Here is a 24,247-nt window from a genome sequence, read left to right as displayed (position 1 = left end):
TGCAGTCAACCATATATTAAAGACTGGAACGCATCTTTCACATGTTTCTGCAAAGGAATTTATGTGCAAAGTTGAAGAAAGAGACGAACATTTAAAATCACAGTTCATTAATTTGATGACATGTCAACATGGCAATAATGAATATTGGTATCGAAGTCATGGGGAATTAAAATGTATGTTAAGAAACTTAGGAACTCCTACCTGGTTTGTTACACTTAGCTGTGCTGAGTATGCATGGGATGATTTACTGGATTTTCTACGAGAAGCAAATTCAAATATAGAAAATATGGAATTGAAGACACCTGGAGAACTGTATTCCCTAGATCCTTTAAAAGTCTGCAGATATTTTAATCATAGATTTGAAGCTATGATGTCTTTCAACTGTAATACAAAAAATCCACCTATTGGTGAAGTTATTGATTTTTGGGGGAGAAAAGAATACCAAGCTAGAGGTGCTCCTCATATGCTTTTATGAATCAAGGATGCACACAAATTTTTAACTGATTCGGATGAGTCTGTTTTATCTTTTATTGAAGAGTATGTTACCTGTGCAATTCCGAAAACAGGAGGGCAAAATATCTTAAGCCAGCCAGTTTTACGGTTTCAGAGTCAGCGATGTGAAAAATATTGCCGACGGAAATATAAGTAAAAAGATAAATTTTACACAAAATGTCGATATGGCTTTCCACGTCCAGTAATTTCCAAAGGAAGAGTGAACAGTTTTATGTCAGCAGTGAGGCATACTATCACACAAAAATCACCCAAAAATACTTATAATATAAAAAGAACAAATGAATCGAAGTACAATAATCCGGTGATCTTGAAGATGTGGAATGCAAATATGGACATACAATATGTTGCAGATAACTCAATTGCAGTTTCTCGCTATATCACGTCATATATTACCAAGTCTGAGAAGACAGAATTGAAAGAAATGTGGGAGGAAATTTCACAGGAGAAGACACTTAGCAAAGAATTGTACAGCTTCAGCTTGAAGATGCTTTCACATAGGGAAATTGGATCCTACGAATGTTCGGATCGATTGACATCTGCAAGTTTATATTCAAAGTCAAGAGGAATCATCTGGATAAGTCTAGGCCTTGCTGCAGCACGAAATTGAGTTTTGAAATCTGTACAAGAAATTGAATACTTGGCACTGAATAAACCAGAAAGTACAGATATTCTGAAATCAAATATGTTGGATACATACTATCCAAATTTAAGTCCATACCTGGAAAAAATATGTCTATATGAAATACTGCAACATTATAGTTTAAAAAAAAAATGTTACAGAAAAAATAAATGAAGGAAAATATGCTATAATTGTATCTGATGGATGTTTGGTAAAGCATGCCAAAAAGAAATTTGATGAGAGTTTTTCCATTTAGCTCTTCTGCAACTCTTCAAACCTTGGCGGATTGAAATGGAATTACTTGGAGATTTTGACTGCTATGAAGATTCTTTCAATGCATGTAAAGATAGCATTGAACGTACAATTTTTCCAAATTATCTCCAAATGTTGAATGAAGAGATTAATCAAGAAAAACTATTGCAGCTGAAATTGCTAGAGATAGTTCATAAGATAGTCAGAGTTCTGCTCCACAAAGTCAAGATCCACTAGGAGAAGCCATACTTGAAAATGAAGCGGCAATAGCAGTGAGTGAAGTGGAAATGGTGATGCAGCAAGCACAACAGGACAATATTGATTTGGAAAATTTGAAGGAACGTCTGAATACTGAACAGAAAGAAATATATCATCACGTTACACAACAGATACAACATGGATTACTGCATGAAAAGAATGATTGTCAATGTACATCATTTAGACCTATTCTTATGTACATCAGTGGATAAGCTGGAACGGGGAAAGGTTTCTTGATTAAATGTTTGTCAAGTTATCTACAGAAACAACGGATTCACATTTGTCTTGTGTTGTAACTGCTCCAACTGGGTTAGCAGCACACAACATCAAAGGGATTACTTTACATCGTCTATTTATGTTACCAGTAGAACATGAAAATAAGTTGGGATACCACAAGCTATCTGGAGAAGCTTGTTTCGAAGTTTCAAAAGTACTGAAGAAAATGAAACTTCTGGTAATTGATGAAGTAAGCAGGGTGTCAAACTTAATGCTTGCGTTTGTACATTTGAGGATGCAGCAGATATTAAAAACAAGTTACAATATTTTATTTGGAGAAAAATATGTAATTGTATTTGGTGATCTACTACAACTCACACAATGTGAAAGGTCAACCGGTATTTAAGACCCTTCTTCATGAAGACACTAAAAAATCATTGGGCAGTATTGGAAATGTGAACATTTGGACTTATTTTGAATATAAAGAACTTACTAAGAACATGCGACAAGCAAATGACGAAGATTATGAAAACATTCTTCACAATATTAGAATTGGTTTCTTAACAAAGGATGGAAAGAATGTTTTATAAAGTCGGCTACTAAGAAACTTGTTTCCAAAAGAAAATGTTTCAACTGAAACAATCTACTGAAGTATTGCAGAAAAGAAATCTATAATTTGCCTTATTCCAACACTGAAAGAATGCTCTACATTCAATGAAGAACTCTTGAAACTGGGGAATGAACAGATAATGAAAATGGTAGCTATTGATAAAATAGAACATGAAGGAGTAACTATTCTTTTGTCAGCGAAATTGCAGTTAAAATTAGACTCTTTGGAAAAATCAATATCTAAGACTGCTGGTTTGGAAAAGACCTTATATGTATATCTAAACTGCCAGGTAATATTACGGCGTAATTTAGATGTTGAGAAAGGATTAGTAAATGGAGCAATGGGGAAAGTTGTTGACTTTGTTAATTATGCAAATAGAGATGGGATTGAATTTTTGAAGATTAAATTTGATCAGATTGAAGAGGTGAAACAGATTGGACGCTGTTCTGTTTGTTTCTTGCTTGTAAAAGATTTGTATGTTCGCAGAAAACAGTTTCCTCTTTGCTTAGCTTATGCAGTGACTATTCATAAATATCAAGGTTTAAGTGTAGACAGTGCTTTAGTAAATATTGGAAGTTCTGTGTTTAAGGAGGGTATGGCATATGTTGCATTGTCTCGAGTAAGAACGTTATCCGGATTGTATTTGATTGATTTTGATGAAGAAAAGGTTAGTGCAGATGTAAATTGTGTAAAAGAGTACAATAGGTTAAGAAGACTCTATGCTCCTAGTTTAGGTGTATATCCTATTTATGAAAAACGTTTAATACGTCCAAAACAAAAATATGATAAAAATGTTACTGAGGTTGCAAAGAAAAAAAGAATTGAAAAGAATGATGAGCCTGGAAATAAAATAGAAGAGAAAACTGTTGCTAATATTGTAGTATATCAGTTTGAAAATAGTTCAGGTGTCAACTGCTATGCTAATGTAATTGTCAACGTTGTGTTTTTTTTAGAAAATATTTTTGAGAAGTTGAAAACTGATAAAACAAAAGTCTATACTGCTTCTGATGTGCGGAATCTTCTGGATATATGTTCTGGATCTTAACAATTTACACAGAATGTACAGCAAGATGCTCAGGAATTTCTTATGTTTATGCTTGCAGTATCAAAAGATGAAGGTATACAAATTGAAAATCTGTTTGGACTACATTACAGATGGAATCATAGATGTGACAGCTGTTCATTTTCATCTACTACTAAAATAGACACTGAACGATCCATATATTTGACAATGCCAGATTTGAAAACAGTCTTTTTCAATGATTTAGTAAAATCAGCTAATCAACATATGGAATGTACTCAGTGGAAATCAGAAATGTTGTCAACATTATTTATACAAAGATGTGGACAATATATTATTTTAATGCTGCAACGTTGTAGAGCAGATGGAACAAAAGTGGAAACCAAAATTAAAAATTTTGTGACAGGTCAAGTTTCAATTTCAGGATGAACTTTTAAAACAGTGGCTATTGTTTTCCACGATGGAACTACTTCAACATCTGGACACTATACTGTATATTTAAAATGCAATAAAGGATAGACACTATGTAATGATGCACATTTAGAGTATACATTTTGGTTGCCTAATGAATTACCAAATTCATATTTAATATTTTTGATATCAAAATTCGGAGAAGATGTTAACATGAAGTAATCAGTATATTTTGGATATATTAACAACAAATAATTTCACAAACATCATTCGGCCTATTGGGAAGGTGTTAATATGAATTCAGAAGTTTATTTTGGATATCCTCAATGCAAATGTTTTCAGAAACATCCTTGGCCTTTTGGAAAGATGTTCAGAATTACGGTTTATATAATTGATTGTTTTTTCATATTGCATTTTGAAAAATGTGTTTGAAAGAAGGTGCTCATATATGTAATCTTTGTGTTATAAATATTGTATATAAGGATGTTCATTTGTGAAAATGGAAATAGAGAATTGAGTTTGTAGTAGATATTTTGAAGATAGATGTGTTTTTTTAAAATAATCTTATTGATTGTATTTTTTTGCCCGCTGTCACCTGACGATCAAAATTGAAATCACTGTGTAGGGTGAAATTCAATAGATTCTGAAGATAGCAAGAAAAGGCAAATTGAATAGGTGATGTAATTGTATACTTGTGTTAAAAAAAGAGGTGAATATATATTACTATTAATTTGATATCTACTTGGAAACAGGTAAGATTAATTTACCCAGGTACTACCCCTTGCAATCTATCAAAGACACTGTCACTTACCATGCCCATCTCCAGTCACCCAGCCAGTACTATATACTAATGCAATCTGTCCACTAATAACCAAGCACTTATAAATACACTATGCACTCTCTTTACAGCACATAATCATCTAGTTACTAGTCACGTACTTATGGAATGGCCTAATTAAGAATATAAGTAGAGCTACAATATTCTGTACACTATCCATACAGACCTCTAACCACCTATATACTATTTATACACTCCTCTAAATACGCAGTTATTACCCATACAGAGTAGAAATCCTCCTGTGAGTCCGATGCACTTCTCCAATTACCCATCCAGGCAATACGTAAGCACTTATAAATTCACCATGCACTCTGTTTGCAGCACTGTAATTATTCCAGTTACTAGTCAAGTACTTATGGAATGGAGTAGCTACTTACACAAGTATCTGCTATTATTATTATTAATAGTAGCTTTCAGGGAGGATACAGTTAGAAATTAGCATTTAAAAAACCTTTGATGTCATCAGTGATGTTATCAGTGATGTCACTGACCATGTCATGAATAATGTAATATGTGACGTCATCAGCAGTGCATTGCGGGGGCGTGAGTTATAGTTAGCTCAACTAACTATAACGGCGGAATTTCTATGGTTTTGTATGAGTGAAATGTCCAACTAATTAGAACGTCCCTGAAACCTACGTTTTTTCCAATGAATTTCAAAGGTTTTTTAAATGCTAATTTGTAACTATAGTGTCCCTGAAACCTATGGTTTTTTCAGTGAAAAAATATATATTTATATATATATACACATATACACACACACACACAAAATCAATTTCTAGGTATAGACTTGGTTTAACTTGGTATATTGATCTTAATTCTCAAAGCCATTTTACCAGAGTTTGGTTATGGTTATTAATTCACTTTCAAAGTGGCCCGCACATACATCCAGCTGAACCAGCACATTAGTAGAACTTCAGTTTAAATGTGACAAAAAGTGCGAGTATTATCCAGGGCTGACCACTGCACGATCGCATACAAAAACAGTGAAAACAACGAGCGCTTCAATTAATAGATTTTTTTTTATGAAGCACTAATCAGTGTCACGTAGTCAGTTTCCATTTGCTCCCAGTTAAAAGCAAGAGTTAAATGAATGCAGCGCTTGTCTGTCGGAACAGTTGCGTCAGAGATGACACGAATAGTGATATCCCTGTGAAAGGGTAAGCAAAGCCAGGCAACGGGAGCAGGAACTGCCCATGTGGAGTCAGCTATATGTCACAGCCCCTTGTGACTAGATGTAAAGAACTAAATTGTTCACGCCTCGTTTATCTTGAGAACCGCATGAGGAACTTTCACGACTTGTTCTAAAAACAGATAAAACAAGCATTTGCAATGCAATATGTCTCGCATTTACGAGAGTTTGAGCTATTGAGATTGCTAATGACAATGCCTTTCATTTGTGTTTTCGTTTTTAAAACACAAATAAAAGGCAGTCATTTACAATGCCAATAGCTGAAAGTCGCATAAATACGAGACCTATTGCATTGCAAATGTTTGTTGTAATTAGTGAACATGACTTCTTACACAATAATAAGGTCTATTCAAAAATGTATTGCAACTGGCTACAAACAAACATATAAAATCTCATACAATGTTTGTTTTTAAGTAAAATCTACTATTGCTCTTTTTAAACATAACACAACCCGTCAGTGACTTCAGTTTGCAGTGAGGGCTTTGGAGGACTTCATGTTAATCACTGCGGTGTGTATTCACTGCACAACAGAGCTCGTCTAATCCCTTCATTTATTTCACCCAAAAGCAGTTTAAGTTGTTGAGGTTCTGATTGTTTGCTTTATATAACACAAATGAATCTCACATTCTCAAACCTCTTCGAGGTTCACTGTGATGGAGACATGCAGCCCCTCATCGAAAAATGAAAAGTAGAAAAAGGCCCTAGGCACATGGATAAAGAAGATTAAAAAAATCCACAAAACTGTTACACTACAAAAATTAAAAACGGTCAATCAGCTTACCAACAAATGCTGCCATTTGAGCAGCTGTTCTTCCAACAGAGTTGACAGCATCTGTGTCTGCTCCAGCCTCTAGCATTAACATTGTAATATTTTTTTTGCCTAAAAAGCAACAGAGTACAAACGTTAACAAATGTTTTCTTATATTGCCCAAAGCAAGTATATAGGATTACATTTGTTTTGTTTCAGAAATACATATTTAAAAAACGTGCTCCAATTCTTTAGGATAACACACTTAAACATTGATTATCTCATTTATTATGAAGTCTGAAACACTAAATATAAATATCGCTGTACTAGCATGTAGGTTAGCTTAAGAAGAAAGCAGGCATTTAAAAATATAGTTTTAGAACCACTGGTGCTAGGAGCAATAGGGCTGCACAAGTGATAAGATATGAACAACACCTTTACTGGTCACCGAACACAAGAAACTAACATCCCAACCCTCTTTTTCCATTGTTAAAGAAAACATAAATTGAAGTCTGCTGCATGCTTTCACATCATTCAAGTCATTAATTGTGGCACTGCAGGGGATGCCCCCACTCCTTTAAGACAAGAGAAAGCAGGTGGTTTCCATCTTAACTTCAAATAGAATTTTGTCCCCAACTTTATGGAGCTCTCTATGACTTCTTGCTGTTATCAATCCTGTCAATGCACAATACATTTTCTGGCTTGTTCCATGTGTTAATATAATTTTTACGCACCCACAGATAACACCAAAATCCTGTTTCATTTGATTCAATATCTGGGAACTGTTGGTATACAGTTTCAGGAGTGTCAGCTTACCGTGCATAAACAAATGGGCAGTCACTGATTAAAAGGAATTTCAGAACAATTGACACGCATAGATTTGGTGTCAGCAATGAGCTCTACAATGACCCAGCAAGCCGTTGATTTATTTCTGTGGCGACAAAGGATCAAAGCTTTTGATTGGCCTATATTTTCATACCATCTTTGTAACTACTCCCTAGGGTTCTGGATTGCCTCCCGTCACTGTCCAGACATCATTCATGGTAATCCAATATGACAGGCCATCTTCCATTTTAAGTTCGGGATTCAGAACAGTGATGAAAAGTCCATGCCTCTCAAAGAGGAAAGCTGGTGGAGGAAGCTAATTAGGTAGACCGATGAGTCACAGACAACTCTTGGGTAAGCTTACTAACCAAATTCGGAAATCATCATACATATCTCCTTGCATTGGGTATGAAGGAGAATATTTGCAAGCCACTAATAATTTTGGTACTCTGTCCTATCCAAACGAAATAAGCAACGATCAATGATTACTGGTTCACAATGTACTGGTACTATATATAGCCGTCACTTTCTTTAAGTGACATCAATAATATTTCAAAGAGAAGGATAGCGAAGAGAAAATAGATATATGAAAAAGGAATACCCATTTATAAAATTGCATTGTTTAAAGATAATGTAAACTTAAGTCAATGACTATAATATCTTTAAAAAGATCCAATGAGTACATCATATCATCACAATCAAAGATGAGAATGCCATTTTTTCCTAACTTTGTGATACAAATTATATTTCTAATAATGATACAAAAGTAAAGAATATGCTTTAAAATCTCTTTATCTTTTGAAATTTCAATGTACACTTACCAGAGAGCCCAGCAAACATCAAGGCAGTATATCCATGCTCATGCTCATTGCAATTAACATCAGCTCCATGTTGGAGCAGAAGTTTGCACATATCCTCACGACCTTTATATGCTGCATGCATCAGGGGTGTCATGCCATGCTTGGGAGAAAAGATATTGAAATGTAAATATAATCATGTCAATAATTAGGATGAAGATTATCTGTGGGAGGTATGTACAGACCGAAGAAAACAATCATAAGTTTCAAGTATTACATTATTCAAAACATTCTTAAATTATTCTATTATCAAATGGAGGCACTGAACACGAGATGTCCAAATTTTCAAAACCACTTCAAATTATTCTGACTATCCAATATATGTTTTGTGCCAAAACTTCCCTAACTAAGACTGTATAAATCAAAGTAGAAAGATCTTAATCAACAAATTAATTGAAAGCACACAGTATGACAGTCCAACAACCCGGAAACTTTAAATAAACAATGTCCTGATACACAGTAATATGGATTATATTCAAAAGCAAAAAAGAAATAAATAGCTGCTCAGAAAAGCTTGTGACACAAACATTTAATTACGACAACAACCAACAAAACACTGAAATGTAGTATTTTACTTCAGGTGTGGACTAAGATTGCACTTCGTTCAGAGCCAGTTTACCTCATTTTGACCACTTTGGGCATTATAAAGTTTTCATGTTAGTCAGATGGCAACCCAAGTGCCTCCCATCTCTCAAGAGAACCTCTCAGAAGGTGCTCAAACTACTGCAATGATGAAATAGTTTACTTGTTTTAGGTCAAGGTTCTGTATTTGTCTAAATATCATCAAGTATGAATTCAAAAAGGCTTAATAAACAGCACGATAAAAAGAGGATGGTAAAAGATCCAAAGATAAATAAAACAAAAACTATAAACTACATAACAAGACTTACAAATTAAGCAAACTATCAACGTATTAGAATGTCAGCAGCATCATACAAGTGAACTAAAATGCTGGAAATAGGAACTAAACTTCCTCAGAGACAGACAAGTTATGCTGTGTATCAATGTCAGCAGTATAAGCATTCTTGAATGTTTCACAGTGTGTAACAATCGTGATTCAAGGACATGTTATTATGAGATTTATGAGCAAGCTGTGGACATGAGTTCTATTTTTTGTGGTTTGTTGAGTTCTCTTTGTTCCGGAGTTTGTAATTTTATGTTATCCTAGATTAGGAGCCGGTTCTCAACATTCATTTTACAATGCTGTAACCTAAATTTAAAATTGATCTCATCACATCAAAATGTTCAACGTACAAGTGATAACCCTCTTTGGAATGGAAAAATGATCTACTTCACTGAAACAATCTTTAAAAAGTTATATTTCAGCTAGTCATCTGCATGATTTCTGATAATAATAATGGATCACATGTAACGATCTATTCAGAGTTTTCCTTGTAAAAAAACATGTGGCAAATAAACTGCTCCTTATATAAAGATTAAAAATATTGAATTGTATCCCTTTTTCGAGATGCCTTAATATTTGTTTGCCGTTCCTCTAGTAATCTAAAATATTTTTTCCATTTACTTCTTTTAAAACAATGTTGCACAAATAAGCTTTGGCAATACCTTGGCACTGGTACTGGAAATGAGGGACGTGTTGCCTTTGCCATTACTTGTTCTCCTAAGGCGTGGAATCAATCTCGACAGTGATATCTTATTCAATGCTTAATCAAGGTTTTATACGTTTTAAACCAGCTTTGGAAGTTTGAAAATAACGCAAAGTTCTTGGCCTATAAATGATTAATTCACATTTGAAAATATCGATCCTTAGTAGGTCTGAAAAATCTATGGCACAAATAACATTAAAATTGAAACTTTCAGCACTGTGTTGCTTATGTGTATGGTTTATGTTCTTCAAACACCAGTGAACAGATTGACACCAAAACACAAAAAGCACCTATGTTTGACCTGATCCATCATTTACTCACTTGTCTCTTCGAGGTTTTCTGGATTCTGTCCCGCTGTCTTTAATGAACATTTGTGCAAAAACGTTTCTTTTAGTTCTAATAGAGACAAGTATTTTTTGGACTCGCCCTAGAACTCTGCTCTCTAAGCCAATCTACACAAGTTGCTAAGAAATATAGAGGCCGATTCATGAAGTTAGACCAAAGGTATAGTTTATTTTAACTTAACCATTTTTGCCCTTACAAGTCAGCCTCACCCAGCACACACTCCATTTGGTCCTGGAGGCTATGAAAAACCATTCTTTTCTTTTAAGTGCCATCTGAATCACTTTTTTAAAATGTTAACTAAACTAAAGCCCAATTTTGTCACTTGCGCAAAACAGTCATATTGGTCCCTCCTACTACATCAAACAAGACGACAATCAACCGCCTTGTGTCTTTCTCTCTGTATTTCCATCCAATAGTGTTCACATTTTGGCATAACAGATGAGTGTCTGTTACCTGCTGTGCTTTTTGACATGACTAAGGTCTTCTTTGCACCCCACCTTTTAAAAGCCTCTAGTGTTTCGAATCTGAAGAATTTCTTACAGGCTTAGAGCATAAAGGTCTAGAAGTTTTATTATGTGCTTCAAATGGACTAGTGTTTCTTATTACCCTACTATCACATTACAATTAAACACAGTCATAACAAACCCTACTTAGAGCCCTCTTGTCTGATATTCCAAATAACTTAAACAAAATGATAAAGTCAATAGGTTTGCTTTTTGCATAAAGCACACAGAGGCACATGTGCCCATGCTTCAAAGTGCAAGCACGCACGCGCACACACACTAATTCTTAAAAAACATACATAGACACACATATACAGAGTAAATACACAGGCTGACAACTCCAATTCAGGGACACATACAGAGTAGCAAATCTGGCAAGTGACCCCATGTCATATATGACATCTTTAGCTGGTCTTGCATTTTTGGTCAGCAGCATTTTCCATGCCGGGATTTTTCAGCCCATGTCTATATTGGTAAGAATGGAACTACGAATCATGGAATACAAAGTTGTGTTGATTTAAAAAAAAAAAAAAAAGTAAAAAACATGTCTGCCATTGTTACAGACAAGGACCATCAAGAATATAGCTTGAGCACAAATGCAAAAACTTATAAAGAGATTGAAAAAATGCACAGTGTTCCTATTTTTTGATAGTGTGGTGTGCTCTGAACAAAAATGCATTCTCTATGTTTGGAAAAACACAATATCTTGTTAACAGGCTTGTAAAAAAGACTAACTCCTTCTGGGGACAAAAAACCCTTTGACGACTTGGCTAGGAAACTTTAATTCATAAAACAAAAAAGGATGAAAATCAAAAGATGGTGGCCAATCAGTTCAGATCTGCTGTCACCCAGGTCACGTAATACGCCTCATGGTTGCTCCAGAATCTGTCGATGACTTGCACATAACCGTGTTTTGAATGGATTCAAGTTAACGTTGCGAGTTAGAGGTCGGCTGGTATGCTAGGTCACTGTCTGCAGGTATATAGAAACTGAGATGTATCAAGGTCTATCAGGCATCAGGTGTGGTCCAATAGAAGTAGAATCGAAGAATATACTTGTATGTCGGAGATCTTCTAATTTATAGACAGTTCATATTTATAGCCGCCCCACCGACTTTAAAAAATAAACATCCCGTCGCCAAAGTTTGTCCTCGAGAACAATCCTTAGTGCCCATGTTTGGAGTTACTGTTGGTGTTACGATAAAATGATAAATAAAGTCTTACATAAGAAACAAATAATAAAAATGTCACGATGTTCTTGAAAAACTGCGAACTTTGCAGTTACTACACATGCCATAAGCCATTATTTATTTAATTATTAAGGAGTTTTATATAGCACTAGCCTGACCCGAGGGTATCGGAGCGCTTCACAACAGTTTTTGAGCAAGATCCATACAATAAGCAGTATTCTACATATAAGTTCGGCAGTCCAAGTGTGCTGATCAGCATTGAGGTAGTACCTGAGTGTCAGAGTCCGGGTTCTTCACAGAAGCAGAATGATGCTAGTTCCCAATGCCCACTTCCCGGAACCCACTGCGGTTCAGGCAGCTGTTCCGGAAAGGAGGAAAGGGGATTTGGACAGAGAAGAGACACTCCGACTACTCCTGGACTTCCTCCGCCTGCCTGCCAATTCTTCAGGTTTATTCTATGGCTGGATTTGGAGTTCACCTAATGCACACAAAAACAGCACCTAGTAAATCTCCCTAAACATTGCTATAATTGAATATAGATTCGCTATGCTATCTTGCCTATAGCCTTTATCTTTTCCCCTACCAGGTTCTGCTGGAGTCTTGCTTCTCTTCTTTATTACAGCTGCTTCAGTTTTCTACTGAGGGACTGAAGATTCCTAATGCACACTAGGGAAGAAATCCATGGGTTAACTCATTCTTTTCCCTCCCCCCAATTATGATTTGCTCCACCTTATATTCCCACCTGCTGTATGCTTGAGCGTCTTGCAATTATTACTCTTGGGTTGAGCAGGTAGAATTACTCAACCGGTTGTTACTGAGTAGTTCCTTGAAGATGAATTGGGATGACAATGTTCAAAAGTTCTAGTTCTTATTGATGCGCGCAAAAGGAACAAGGTAGGTAAAAAGGGGAGGAAAGAATAGGAACAGCGCAAGGGCTCAGGACAGATGAAAAGATGAAATCCTTTACTGGAGTGACCTTACTTGACTGGTGAAGAAGTTCAAATCCTTCACGGTGAATTCTGAGGTGAGCCCGTCACAGGATACACTGTTGCAGAAGGGGCTCAGCAAAAGACTGGCTCTAGAGCTGGAACCCAGTCACTGGTAGTTTTTCAGGTTCTTGCTGGATACCGAAGTCTACCACCAAGAGGAAGCGTTTCTATTTCACGCCACCCTAGCGGTAACTGCTGGAAAAGGGAACGTCCGTCTTCTAAGACGCGACGCGCCACACAAGGAACTGAATGCTTAGAAGTTCTGACGGAAGAGTTACTTCCCAACTGCCAAACACAGAGTCTAAACGGAACTTCTCACAGAAGATGAATTATCAGACGGAGAGAGAACTCACACGACTACTCGTCTCCTCAAGCAAATTGAAGTGCGCAGATTCGCGCGTAGTCTCGCGGCTCGAAACCTAAAGTCTCGCGAGAATTTACAACTGCATTAACTCAATGCCGCATCATGGAAAAGCAAGCGGCCATCTTAAAACGTGCAACTCTCTCCTAAACATTGAACCACAAGTTGCACAAGGAAGGTTTTACGAGGATTCTGGATCTCTGATGGCGTCTTACACATGTCGCACTAATTTGCTTCCTGACAGTATCCCCTCTCAATGACCGATTTATCGGTCTTGGCTTAGAAGGATGCTGTAAATGAAATCGTTTAATCAACAAGGGGGCATGTACATTTTGCACTGGCTCCCAAGATCTGTCTTCTGGGCCATAGCCTTTCCAGTCCACCAAATAGAATAATTTTTTGTGCACTCTTTTTGAATCCAAAATTTCTTTGACCTCATACTCTGGATGTCCCTCAATCTTCAAAGGAGGTGGTGGTTTGCCTAAACGAATGTGAGGTACTGTCTTCTTCAAAAGGGAAACATGGAAAACTGAATGAATACCCAAACTAGAGGGAAGCTTAAGTTTTACTGTCACAGGTCCTAACACTTTTTCAACAGGATAAGGACCTACATAACGAGGTTGGAACTTCCTATTGCCCTTTAAACGAAGGTTTCTAGATGATAGCCAAACTAAGTCTCCTATATGAAATGTGGGTGCCTCTTTTCGATGTTTGTCTGCCTGCTTCTTGTAATTCTCTTTTGCTTTAATCAAGTTAGCTTCAGCTGTTTTATGGACTGAGGATAGATTCCCTAAGATGTCCTCCACTGCTGGTACCCCTAAATCTTCCTGAAAGCTAAAAGGATTGGGATACAACCCAAAATTAAAAAAGAATGGAGAAAACCCAGTGGAGACATTAGTGGCATTGTTATGAGTGAATTCTGCCATCCACAACACGTCCGCCCATTCGCCACCCCGATCCAGAAGGAACAAACGAATATATTGTTCCAACTCTTGATTAACTCTTTCCGTCTGTCCATCTGTTTCTGGGTGGTAACTGGTCGAAAGACAAACTTCCACCCCCAATCCCTGCATGAATGCCTTCCAAAAGCGGGACACGAACAGAGGGCCACGGTCTGAGACCACTACCTTAGGAATTCCATGAATCTTTACTATGTTCTCACTAAAGAGTCTAGCTAATTCTTGGGCAGCGGGAACCCCTTTTACTGGGACAAAATGGCTCATCTTGGTAAAGGTATCTACCACCACCAGTATTGTGTTGAACCCTCGACTCAGGGGCAGGTCAACAATTAAATCCAATGTAACAGTGTGCCACGGATGCTTAGGAGTAGGTAGAGGTTGCAAAAGCCCCCCGAGGACCCTGTCTACTGGACTTCCCCTGTGAACAAAGCTCACAAGACTCTACATAGCGTTTGATGTGAAGTCATTTTGGGCCACCAGAAATAGCGTTGAATCAGATCTTGGGTCTTAAGTGTGCCTTTATGTCCTGCTAAAGGTTGATCATGGCAGTCTTTCAATGCTCATTCTTGAAGTTCTTTGGTGGGTAAATACAAAACGCCGTTATGATAGGGCAAGGAGTCAATAATTTCTCTGCCGCTCTCCAATTGTACCCATTCCTTCATCTCTACCTCAGGCATCCATTTCCTGACTTCTTCTTTGTAATTGAGCAAAGTCAAGGAACATACAAATTTAGTAGTTGGAATGATTGGCTGTGGATCCACTGAATGTTCGAAAGCCTCAGTTTGTATCCTGGACAATGCATCAGCTTTTCCATTCTTGCTCCCAGGGCGATATGTGATCACAAAATCGAAGTCTGCAAAATAAAGGGACCAATGGAGCTGTTGAGGTGTTAAAGTCTTAGCAGATCTCAAGAACTGAAGATTCTTATGGTCTGTGAACACAGTTATTGTATGTCTGGCTCCTAGCAGATAATGTCTCCATTCTTCAAAGGCATCTTTCACAGCTAACAACTCCTTCTCAGCCACAGTATAGTTGACTTCTGCGCAGTTCAACTTCCTAGACCTAAAGGCCACTGGATGCAATTGCCCCGTAGATTTGTGTCGCTGGGATAAAACTCCTCCAATCGCTTGATCAGATGCGTCAGCTTCCACATAGAAGGGTTCAGTGGGGTCTGCATGAAGCAAAATCGGGGCTGAGGTGAAGCTGTTCTTTAAAAAAGCAAAGGCTTGTTCGGCTTCTTCTCCCCATTGGAATTTGACCCCCTTTTTGAGGAGCTTGGTAATGGGAATGATCTTCTGTGAAAATCCCAAGATAAATCGCCTGTAGAAGTTGGCAAATCCCAGGAACCGCTGAACCTCTTTTACATCTTAGGCTTGTTCGGCTTCTTCTCCCCATTGGAATTTGACCCCCTTTTTGAGGAGCTTGGTAATGGGAATGATCTTCTGTGAAAATCCCAAGATAAATCGCCTGTAGAAGTTGGCAAATCCCAGGAACCGCTGAACCTCTTTTACATCTTTGGGAGATGGCCAATCGATGACGGACTGAACCTTCTTCATATCCATAGTAATTCCTTCTGGAGACAGGATGAATCCAAGGAATTCTACAGACTGCATACTAAAAGCACATTTTTCCAATTTCACGAAGAGCTGATGATGACGAAGTCTCTCAAGGACTGATTTAACATGCTGAGTATGTTCTCGTGGATCTTTAGAAAAGATTAAGATGTCGTCTAAATAGACCACAGCTATTTTATCAATCAAATCTCCCATGATGTCGTTGATGAAATGCTGAAAAGCTGCAGGGGCATTACACAGACCAAATGGCATCACCTGGTATTCAAACAACCCATATTTTGTTCGGAATGCCGTCTTCCACTCATGTCCTTCTTTCATTCGTATAAGGTGGTAGGCCCCTCGAAGATCAAGTTTGGTAAAAATATGAGCCTCTTTAATCTGATCCAACAGTACTGAGATTAATGGAAGAGGATAACGATTTTTGATAGTTACCCTATTGATGGCTCGGTAATCTATGCACGTTCTCAACGATCCTTCTTTCTTAGGGATGAAAAATAGTGGAGAAGAGACCGGGGACTGAGATGGTCTAATAAATCCATTGGCTAAGTAGCGATCTAAATATTCTTTTAAGTAGACATTTTCTGCTTCAGTTAATGCATACATTCTACTGCAAGGCAACATTGCACCCGGTTCCAAATCAATAGCACAGTCATATGAACGATGCGGTGGCAGTTTTTCAGCTTCTTTCTCATTAAAGACTTCTTGAAATTCTTGATACTCAATCGGAACCTCAGTGGCATTCACCACTCCAATCACTTCCGGACTGAAGGCCAGCAAAGCGGCTTGCGAGGGTTCCATGTTTCCGGAAGCCGAAGGGAAACAATGCTCCAAACAAAATAAAGAATCCATACCCACAGTTCGATTCTCCCAATCAATAGTGGGATTATGTATGGTTAGCCAAGGAAGTCCTAAGATGATTTGGAACTGAGGAGCATCAATAAGGTTGAATTGAATTAGTTCTCGATGTCCATTAGCTTGAACGAGTTCAACAACTTCAGTATGATGGGTGATTGGACCTGAAGAAAGATTCGTCCCATCCACAGCTCAAACTGATTCTCTTCTATCCTTTAGTACTGTTTGAATTCCAATTCTCTTGGCATACTTAATGTCGCAGAAATTGCCTGTGGCACCTGAATCAATCATAATAGCCGCTCCCATAACTTCTTGTTCCCCAAATCTTAAAGTCATGTGCAAGATTAAATGAGGGGCTTGAGTTTGAAGTGTATTCATGACTTGATGGATGGTTAGAGTCTCCTGTTCCCTTTTCGCCATCTGAACGACTCCTTCTGCAGATGGTTTTACGCATTTCCCGAAGCGGGACTCTTCGGTCTTTTGGGGCATTCCTTCACAAAATGCCCAGAACCACCACAGTACATGCATAACTTCTTAACTCGCCTTTGTTCTCTTTCTTCCTTACTCAACGGACCTCGTATGGAGCCAATCTGCATAGGTTCACTCTCTGCAGTTTTTTCCAAGTTCTTACTTCCCTCTGAACGCACTTTGTCAAATCGAGGGTAGTTCCAACGAAACTCTCGAAACTTCTTTTCACCTTTTCTTTCAGAGCTGCGAAAGTCGATTTCCAAAACCAGATCTATTAACTCTGAAAATTCAGTTGGTCGGTTCGGGATCTGGGCCTGCGTATCTTTAATCTCATCTTTTAACCCCCTATAGAACAGGGCTGCTCTCTTCTCTTCTGGCCAATTAGTCTCGACCAACAACTTATTAAACAAGTCAAATAGGTAATTAAGTCTTTATTGCCTTGTCGCAGCTCCAACAGTTCATTATCCGTTGCCTGAGAAATTTTGCGTCTGTCAAAAATTCGAAGGAATTCAGCCTTAAACCGATCAAAATCATATAAGAGTGGATCATCCTGAGAGATTAGAGGCATTGCCCAATTTGCAGCATCACCACTCAAGTAAGATAGAACGAATGCCACTCTAGACTGCGCATCTGGAAATAGTGCTGAGCGACACATAAAATGTAATGAACATTGTGTGAAAAAGAGTTGGGCCTTTTGGGGATCCCCACTAAACTTCTCTGGAGGGGCCGATGGAATAATGGGCGAAACTGAATGAAGTACTTGTGTGATAGTGCGTGTATTTAATTCTGAACTGGAACTAGTTGGACCGGTTTGGGCAGAACTAGATGCTCCCCCTGTGATCTCATTAACTCTTTGGGATAATATCAAGGTCTCCTGACGAGAAGCCTGAATTTCTTGCCTTAAATTTTTATTTTCCTCACTGAGACTTCCTAACTCACGCTGAATCCCTAGCAACATTTATCCTACAGCCTTTAAATTAAAACGATCCGCCATTCTGCCTGGGTGAAAGAACTACGTGGGCACTTCAATCTGTCAGTGTCCGGGTTCTTCACAGAGGCAGAACGATGCTAGTTCCCAATGCCCACTTCCCGGAACCCACTGCGGTTCAGGCAGCTGTTCCAGAAAGGGGGAAAGGGGATTTGGACAGAGAAGAGACACTCCGACTACTCCTGGACTTCCTCCGCCTGCCTGCCAATTCTTCAGGTTTATTCTATGGGTGGATTTGGAGTTCACCTAATGCACACAAAAACAGCACCTAGTAAATCTCCCTAAACATTGCTATAATTGAATATAGATTCGCTATGCTATCTTGCCTATAGCCTTTATCTTTTCCCCTACCAGGTTCTGCTGGAGTCTTGCTTCTCTTCTTTATTACAGCTGCTTCAGTTTTCTACTGAGGGACTGAAGATTCCTAATGCACACTAGGGAAGAAATCCATGGGTTAACTCATTCTTTTCCCTCCCCCCAATTATGATTTGCTCCACCTTATATTCCCACCTGCTGTATGCTTGAGCGTCTTGCAATTATTACTCTTGGGTTGAGCAGGTAGAATTACTCAACCGGTTGTTACTGAGTAGTTCCTTGAAGATGAATTGGGATGACAATGTTCAAAAGTTCTAGTTCTTATTGATGCGCGCAAAAGGAACAAGGTAGGTAAAAAGGGGAGGAAAGAATAGGAACAGCGCAAGGGCTCAGGACAGATGAAAAGATGAAATCCTTTACTGGAGTGACCTTACTTGACTGGTGAAGAAGTTCAAATCCTTCACGGTGAATTCTGAGGTGAGCCCGTCACAGGATACACTGTTGCAGAAGGGGCTCAGCAAAAGACTGGCTCTAGAGCTGGAACCCAGTCACTGGTAGTTTTTCAGGTTCTTGCTGGATACCGAAGTCTACCACCAAGAGGAAGCGTTTCTATTTCACGCCACCCTAGCGGTAACTGCTGGAAAAGGGAACGTCCGTCTTCTAAGACGCGACGCGCCACACAAGGAACTGAATGCTTAGAAGTTCTGACGGAAGAGTTACTTCCCAACTGCCAAACACAGAGTCTAAACGGAACTTCTCACAGAAGATGAATTATCAGACGGAGAGAGAACTCACACGACTACTCGTCTCCTCAAGCAAATTGAAGTGCGCAGATTCGCGCGTAGTCTCGCGGCTCGAAACCTAAAGTCTCGCGAGAATTTACAACTGCATTAACTCAATGCCGCATCATGGAAAAGCAAGCGGCCATCTTAAAACGTGCAACTCTCTCCTAAACATTGAACCACAAGTTGCACAAGGAAGGTTTTACGAGGATTCTGGATCTCTGATGGCGTCTTACACATGTCGCACTAATTTGCTTCCTGACAGTACCCCCTCTCAATGACCGATTTATCGGTCTTGGCTTAGAAGGATGCTGTAAATGAAATCGTTTAATCAACAAGGGGGCATGTACATTTTGCACTGGCTCCCAAGATCTGTCTTCTGGGCCATAGCCTTTCCAGTCCACCAAATAGAATAATTTTTTGTGCACTCTTTTTGAATCCAAAATTTCTTTGACCTCATACTCTGGATGTCCCTCAATCTTCAAAGGAGGTGGTGGTTTGCCTAAACGAATGTGAGGTACTGTCTTCTTCAAAAGAGAAACATGGAAAACTGAATGAATACCCAAACTAGAGGGAAGCTTAAGTTTTACTGTCACAGGTCCTAACACTTTTTCAACAGGATAAGGACCTACATAACGAGGTTGGAACTTCCTATTGCCCTTTAAACGAAGGTTTCTAGATGATAGCCAAACTAAGTCTCCTATTTGAAATGTGGGTGCCTCTTTTCGATGTTTGTCTGCCTGCTTCTTGTAATTCTCTTTTGCTTTAATCAAGTTAGCTTCAGCTGTTTTATGGACTGAGGATAGATTCCCTAAGATGTCCTCCACTGCTGGTACCCCTAAATCTTCCTGAAAGCTAAAAGGATTGGGATGCAACCCAAAATTAAAAAAGAATGGAGAAAACCCATTGGAGACATTAGTGGCATTGTTATGAGTGAATTCTGCCATCCACAACACGTCCGCCCATTCGCCACCCCGATCCAGAAGGAACAAACGAATATATTGTTCCAACTCTTGATTAACTCTTTCCGTCTGTCCATCTGTTTCTGGGTGGTAACTGGTCGAAAGACAAACTTCCACCCCCAATCCCTGCATGAATGCCTTCCAAAAGCGGGACACGAACAGAGGGCCACGGTCTGAGACCACTACCTTAGGAATTCCATGAATCTTTACTATGTTCTCACTAAAGAGTCTAGCTAATTCTTGGGCAGCGGGAACCCCTTTTACCGGGACAAAATGGCTCATCTTGGTAAAGGTATCTACCACCACCAGTATTGTGTTGAACCCTCGACTCAGGGGCAGGTCAACAATTAAATCCAATGTAACAGTGTGCCACGGATGCTTAGGAGTGGGTAGAGGTTGCAAAAGCCCCCGAGGACCCTGTCTACTGGACTTCCCCTGTGAACAAAGCTCACAAGACTCTACATAGCGTTTGATGTGAGAAGTCATTTTGGGCCACCAGAAATAGCGTTGAATCAGATCTTGGGTCTTAAGTGTGCCTTTATGTCCTGCTAAAGGTTGATCATGGCAGTCTTTCAATGCTCGTTCTTGAAGTTCTTTGGTGGGTAAATACAAAACGCCGTTATGATAGGGCAAGGAGTCAATAATTTCTCTGCCGCTCTCCAATTGTACCCATTCCTTCATCTCTACCTCAGGCATCCATTTCCTGACTTCTTCTTTGTAATTGAGCAAAGTCAAGGAACATACAAATTTAGTAGTTGGAATGATTGGCTGTGGATCCACTGAATGTTCGGAAGCCTCAGTTTGTATCCTGGACAATGCATCAACTTTTCCATTCTTGCTCCCAGGGCGATATGTGATCACAAAATCGAAGTCTGCAAAATAAAGGGACCAATGGAGCTGTTGAGGTGTTAAAGTCTTAGCAGATCTCAAGAACTGAAGATTCTTATGGTCTGTGAACACAGTTATTGTATGTCTGGCTCCTAGCAGATAATGTCTCCATTCTTCAAAGGCATCTTTCACAGCTAACAACTCCTTCTCAGCCACAGTATAGTTGACTTCTGCGCAGTTCAACTTCCTAGACCTAAAGGCCACTGGATGCAATTGCTCCGTAGATTTGTGTCGCTGGGATAAAACTCCTCCAATCGCTTGATCAGATGCGTCAGCTTCCACATAGAAGGGTTCAGTGGGGTCTGCATGAAGCAAAATCGGGGCTGAGGTGAAGCTGTTCTTTAAAAAAGCAAAGGCTTGTTCGGCTTCTTCTCCCCATTGGAATTTGACCCCCTTTTTGAGGAGCTTGGTAATGGGAATGATCTTCTGTGAAAATCCCAAGATAAATCGCCTGTAGAAGTTGGCAAATCCCAGGAACCGCTGAACCTCTTTTACATCTTTGGGAGATGGCCAATCGATGACGGACTGAACCTTCTTCATATCCATAGTAATTCCTTCTGGAGACAGGATGAATCCAAGGAATTCTACAGACTGCATACTAAAAGCACATTTTTCCAATTTCACGAAGAGCTGATGATGACGAAGTCTCTCAAGGACTGATTTAACATGCTGAGTATGTTCTCGTGGATCTTTAGAAAAGATTAAGATGTCGTCTAAATAGACCACAGCTATTTTATCAATCAAATCTCCCATGATGTCGCTGATGAAATGCTGAAAAGCTGCAGGGGCATTACACAGACCAAATGGCATCACCTGGTATTCAAACAACCCATATTTTGTTCGGAATGCCGTCTTCCACTCATGTCCTTCTTTCATTCGTATAAGGTGGTAGGCCCCTCGAAGATCAAGTTTGGTAAAAATATGAGCCTCTTTAATCTGATCCAACAGTACTGAGATTAATGGAAGAGGATAACGATTTTTGATAGTTACCCTATTGATGGCTCGGTAATCTATGCACGTTCTCAACGATCCTTCTTTCTTAGGGATGAAAAATAGTGGAGAAGAGACCGGGGACTGAGATGGTCTAATAAATCCATTGGCTAAGTAGCGATCTAAATATTCTTTTAAGTAGACATTTTCTGCTTCAGTTAATGCATAAATTCTACTGCAAGGCAACATTGCACCCGGTTCCAAATCAATAGCACAGTCATATGAACGATGCGGTGGCAGTTTTTCAGCTTCTTTCTCATTAAAGACTTCTTGAAATTCTTGATACTCAATCGGAACCTCAGTGGCATTCACCACTCCAATCACTTCCGGACTGAAGGCCAGCAAAGCGGCTTGCGAGGGTTCCATGTTTCCGGAAGCCGAAGGGAAACAATGCTCCAAACAAAATAAAGAATCCATACCCACAGTTCGATTCTCCCAATCAATAGTGGGATTATGTATGGTTAGCCAAGTAAGTCCTAAGATGATTTGGAACTGAGGAGCATCAATAAGGTTGAATTGAATTAGTTCTCGATGTCCATTGGCTTGAACGAGTTCAACAACTTCAGTATGATGGGTGATTGGACCTGAAGAAAGATTCGTCCCATCCACAGCTCAAACTGATTCTCTTCTATCCTTTAGTACTGTTTGAATTCCAATTCTCTTGGCATACTTAATGTCGCAGAAATTGCCTGTGGCACCTGAATCAATCATAATAGCCGCTCCGATAACTTCTTGTTCCCCAAATCTTAAAGTCATGTGCAAGATTAAATGAGGGGCTTGAGTTTGAAGTGTATTCATGACTTGATGGATGGTTAGAGTCTCCTGTTCCCTTTTCGCCATCTGAACGACTCCTTCTGCAGATGGTTTTACGCATTTCCCGAAGCGGGACTCTTCGGTCTTTTGGGGCATTCCTTCACAAAATGCCCAGAACCACCACAGTACATGCATAACTTCTTAACTCTCCTTTGTTCTCTTTCTTCCTTACTCAACGGACCTCGTATGGAGCCAATCTGCATAGGTTCACTCTCTGCAGTTTTTTCCAAGTTCTTACTTCCCTCTGAACGCACTTTGTCAAATCGAGGGTAGTTCCAACGAAACTCTCGAAACTTCTTTTCACCTTTTCTTTCAGAGCTGCGAAAGTCGATTTCCAAAACCAGATCTATTAACTCTGAAAATTCAGTTGGTCGGTTCGGGATCTGGGCCTGCGTATCTTTAATCTCATCTTTTAACCCCCTATAGAACAGGGCTGCTCTCTTCTCTTCTGGCCAATTAGTCTCGACCAACAACTTATTAAACAAGTCAAATAGGTAATTAAGGGCCTCATGTAGGTAGCCAAATACCGGTCGGTAACGGCCGATTTTCGGTAATTATACCGTTACCGACCGGTATTTTGGCTATTGGTATGTAGGGGGTCAATTTCTGGAATCGGAATTTACCGATTCGGTAAAACTACCGAATCGGTAAAATTACCGAATCGGTAACGTTACCGATGTGGTAATTTTACCGATTCGGTAATTTTACCGAATCGGTAAATTCCGATTCCAGAAATGATATGTAGGGGGAGTGTGTGGGTGTGTTTAGGAGTCGGTATTTACCACCAACTTATAGTTGGTGGTAAATAGTTAATGTATGTGTGTATGCATTTTGAAGCGCGTAGCAGTGTGCAATGTGGCATACATACATGCCCTTAGGGCATGTATGTGTGCCACATGTGCACACATGGCCGAATCAGGGGTGCAACAGGGTGTCAATGTGACACCCTGCCACCCTTGCATTTTCTCCACCATTACCGAATCGGTATTTACCGATTCGGTAATGAGGCATACCTTCCCATCAATGGGAAGGTATGCCTCATTACCGAATCGGTAAATACCGATTCGGTAATTACCGAATTGTAACGAATCGGTAAAAAATACCGACTCATTACCTACATACGAGTTACCACTTCTAAAATACCGATTCGGTAACGTTCGGTATTTTAGAAGTGGTAACTGGTATGCTACCTACATGAGGCCCTAAGTCTTTATTGCCTTGTCGCAGCTCCAACAGTTCATTATCCGTTGCCTGAGAAATTTTGCGTCTGTCAAAAATTCGAAGGAATTCAGCCTTAAACCG

The 24,247-nt window shown here is 39.2% G+C and overlaps 1 protein-coding gene across 1 annotated transcript in view; it reads right to left on the bottom strand.

Moving 5' to 3' along the window:
- Positions 1-24,247, bottom strand: part of ANKMY2 (ankyrin repeat and MYND domain containing 2) — a 208,612-nt gene that overhangs the window by 156,216 nt on the left and 28,149 nt on the right. The window contains 2 exon segments of the mRNA XM_085630799.1: positions 6,712-6,810; positions 8,325-8,463. Of these exon segments, the coding sequence (XP_085486925.1) occupies positions 6,712-6,810; positions 8,325-8,463 (238 nt within the window).

Source organism: Triturus cristatus, chromosome 10 (assembly GCF_964204655.1).
Source record: "Triturus cristatus chromosome 10, aTriCri1.1, whole genome shotgun sequence".
NCBI classification, from domain to species: Eukaryota; Metazoa; Chordata; class Amphibia; order Caudata; family Salamandridae; genus Triturus; species Triturus cristatus.
The sequence above is the reverse complement of the archived record's forward strand: the minus strand, read 5'-3'. Positions and strand labels throughout refer to the sequence as shown.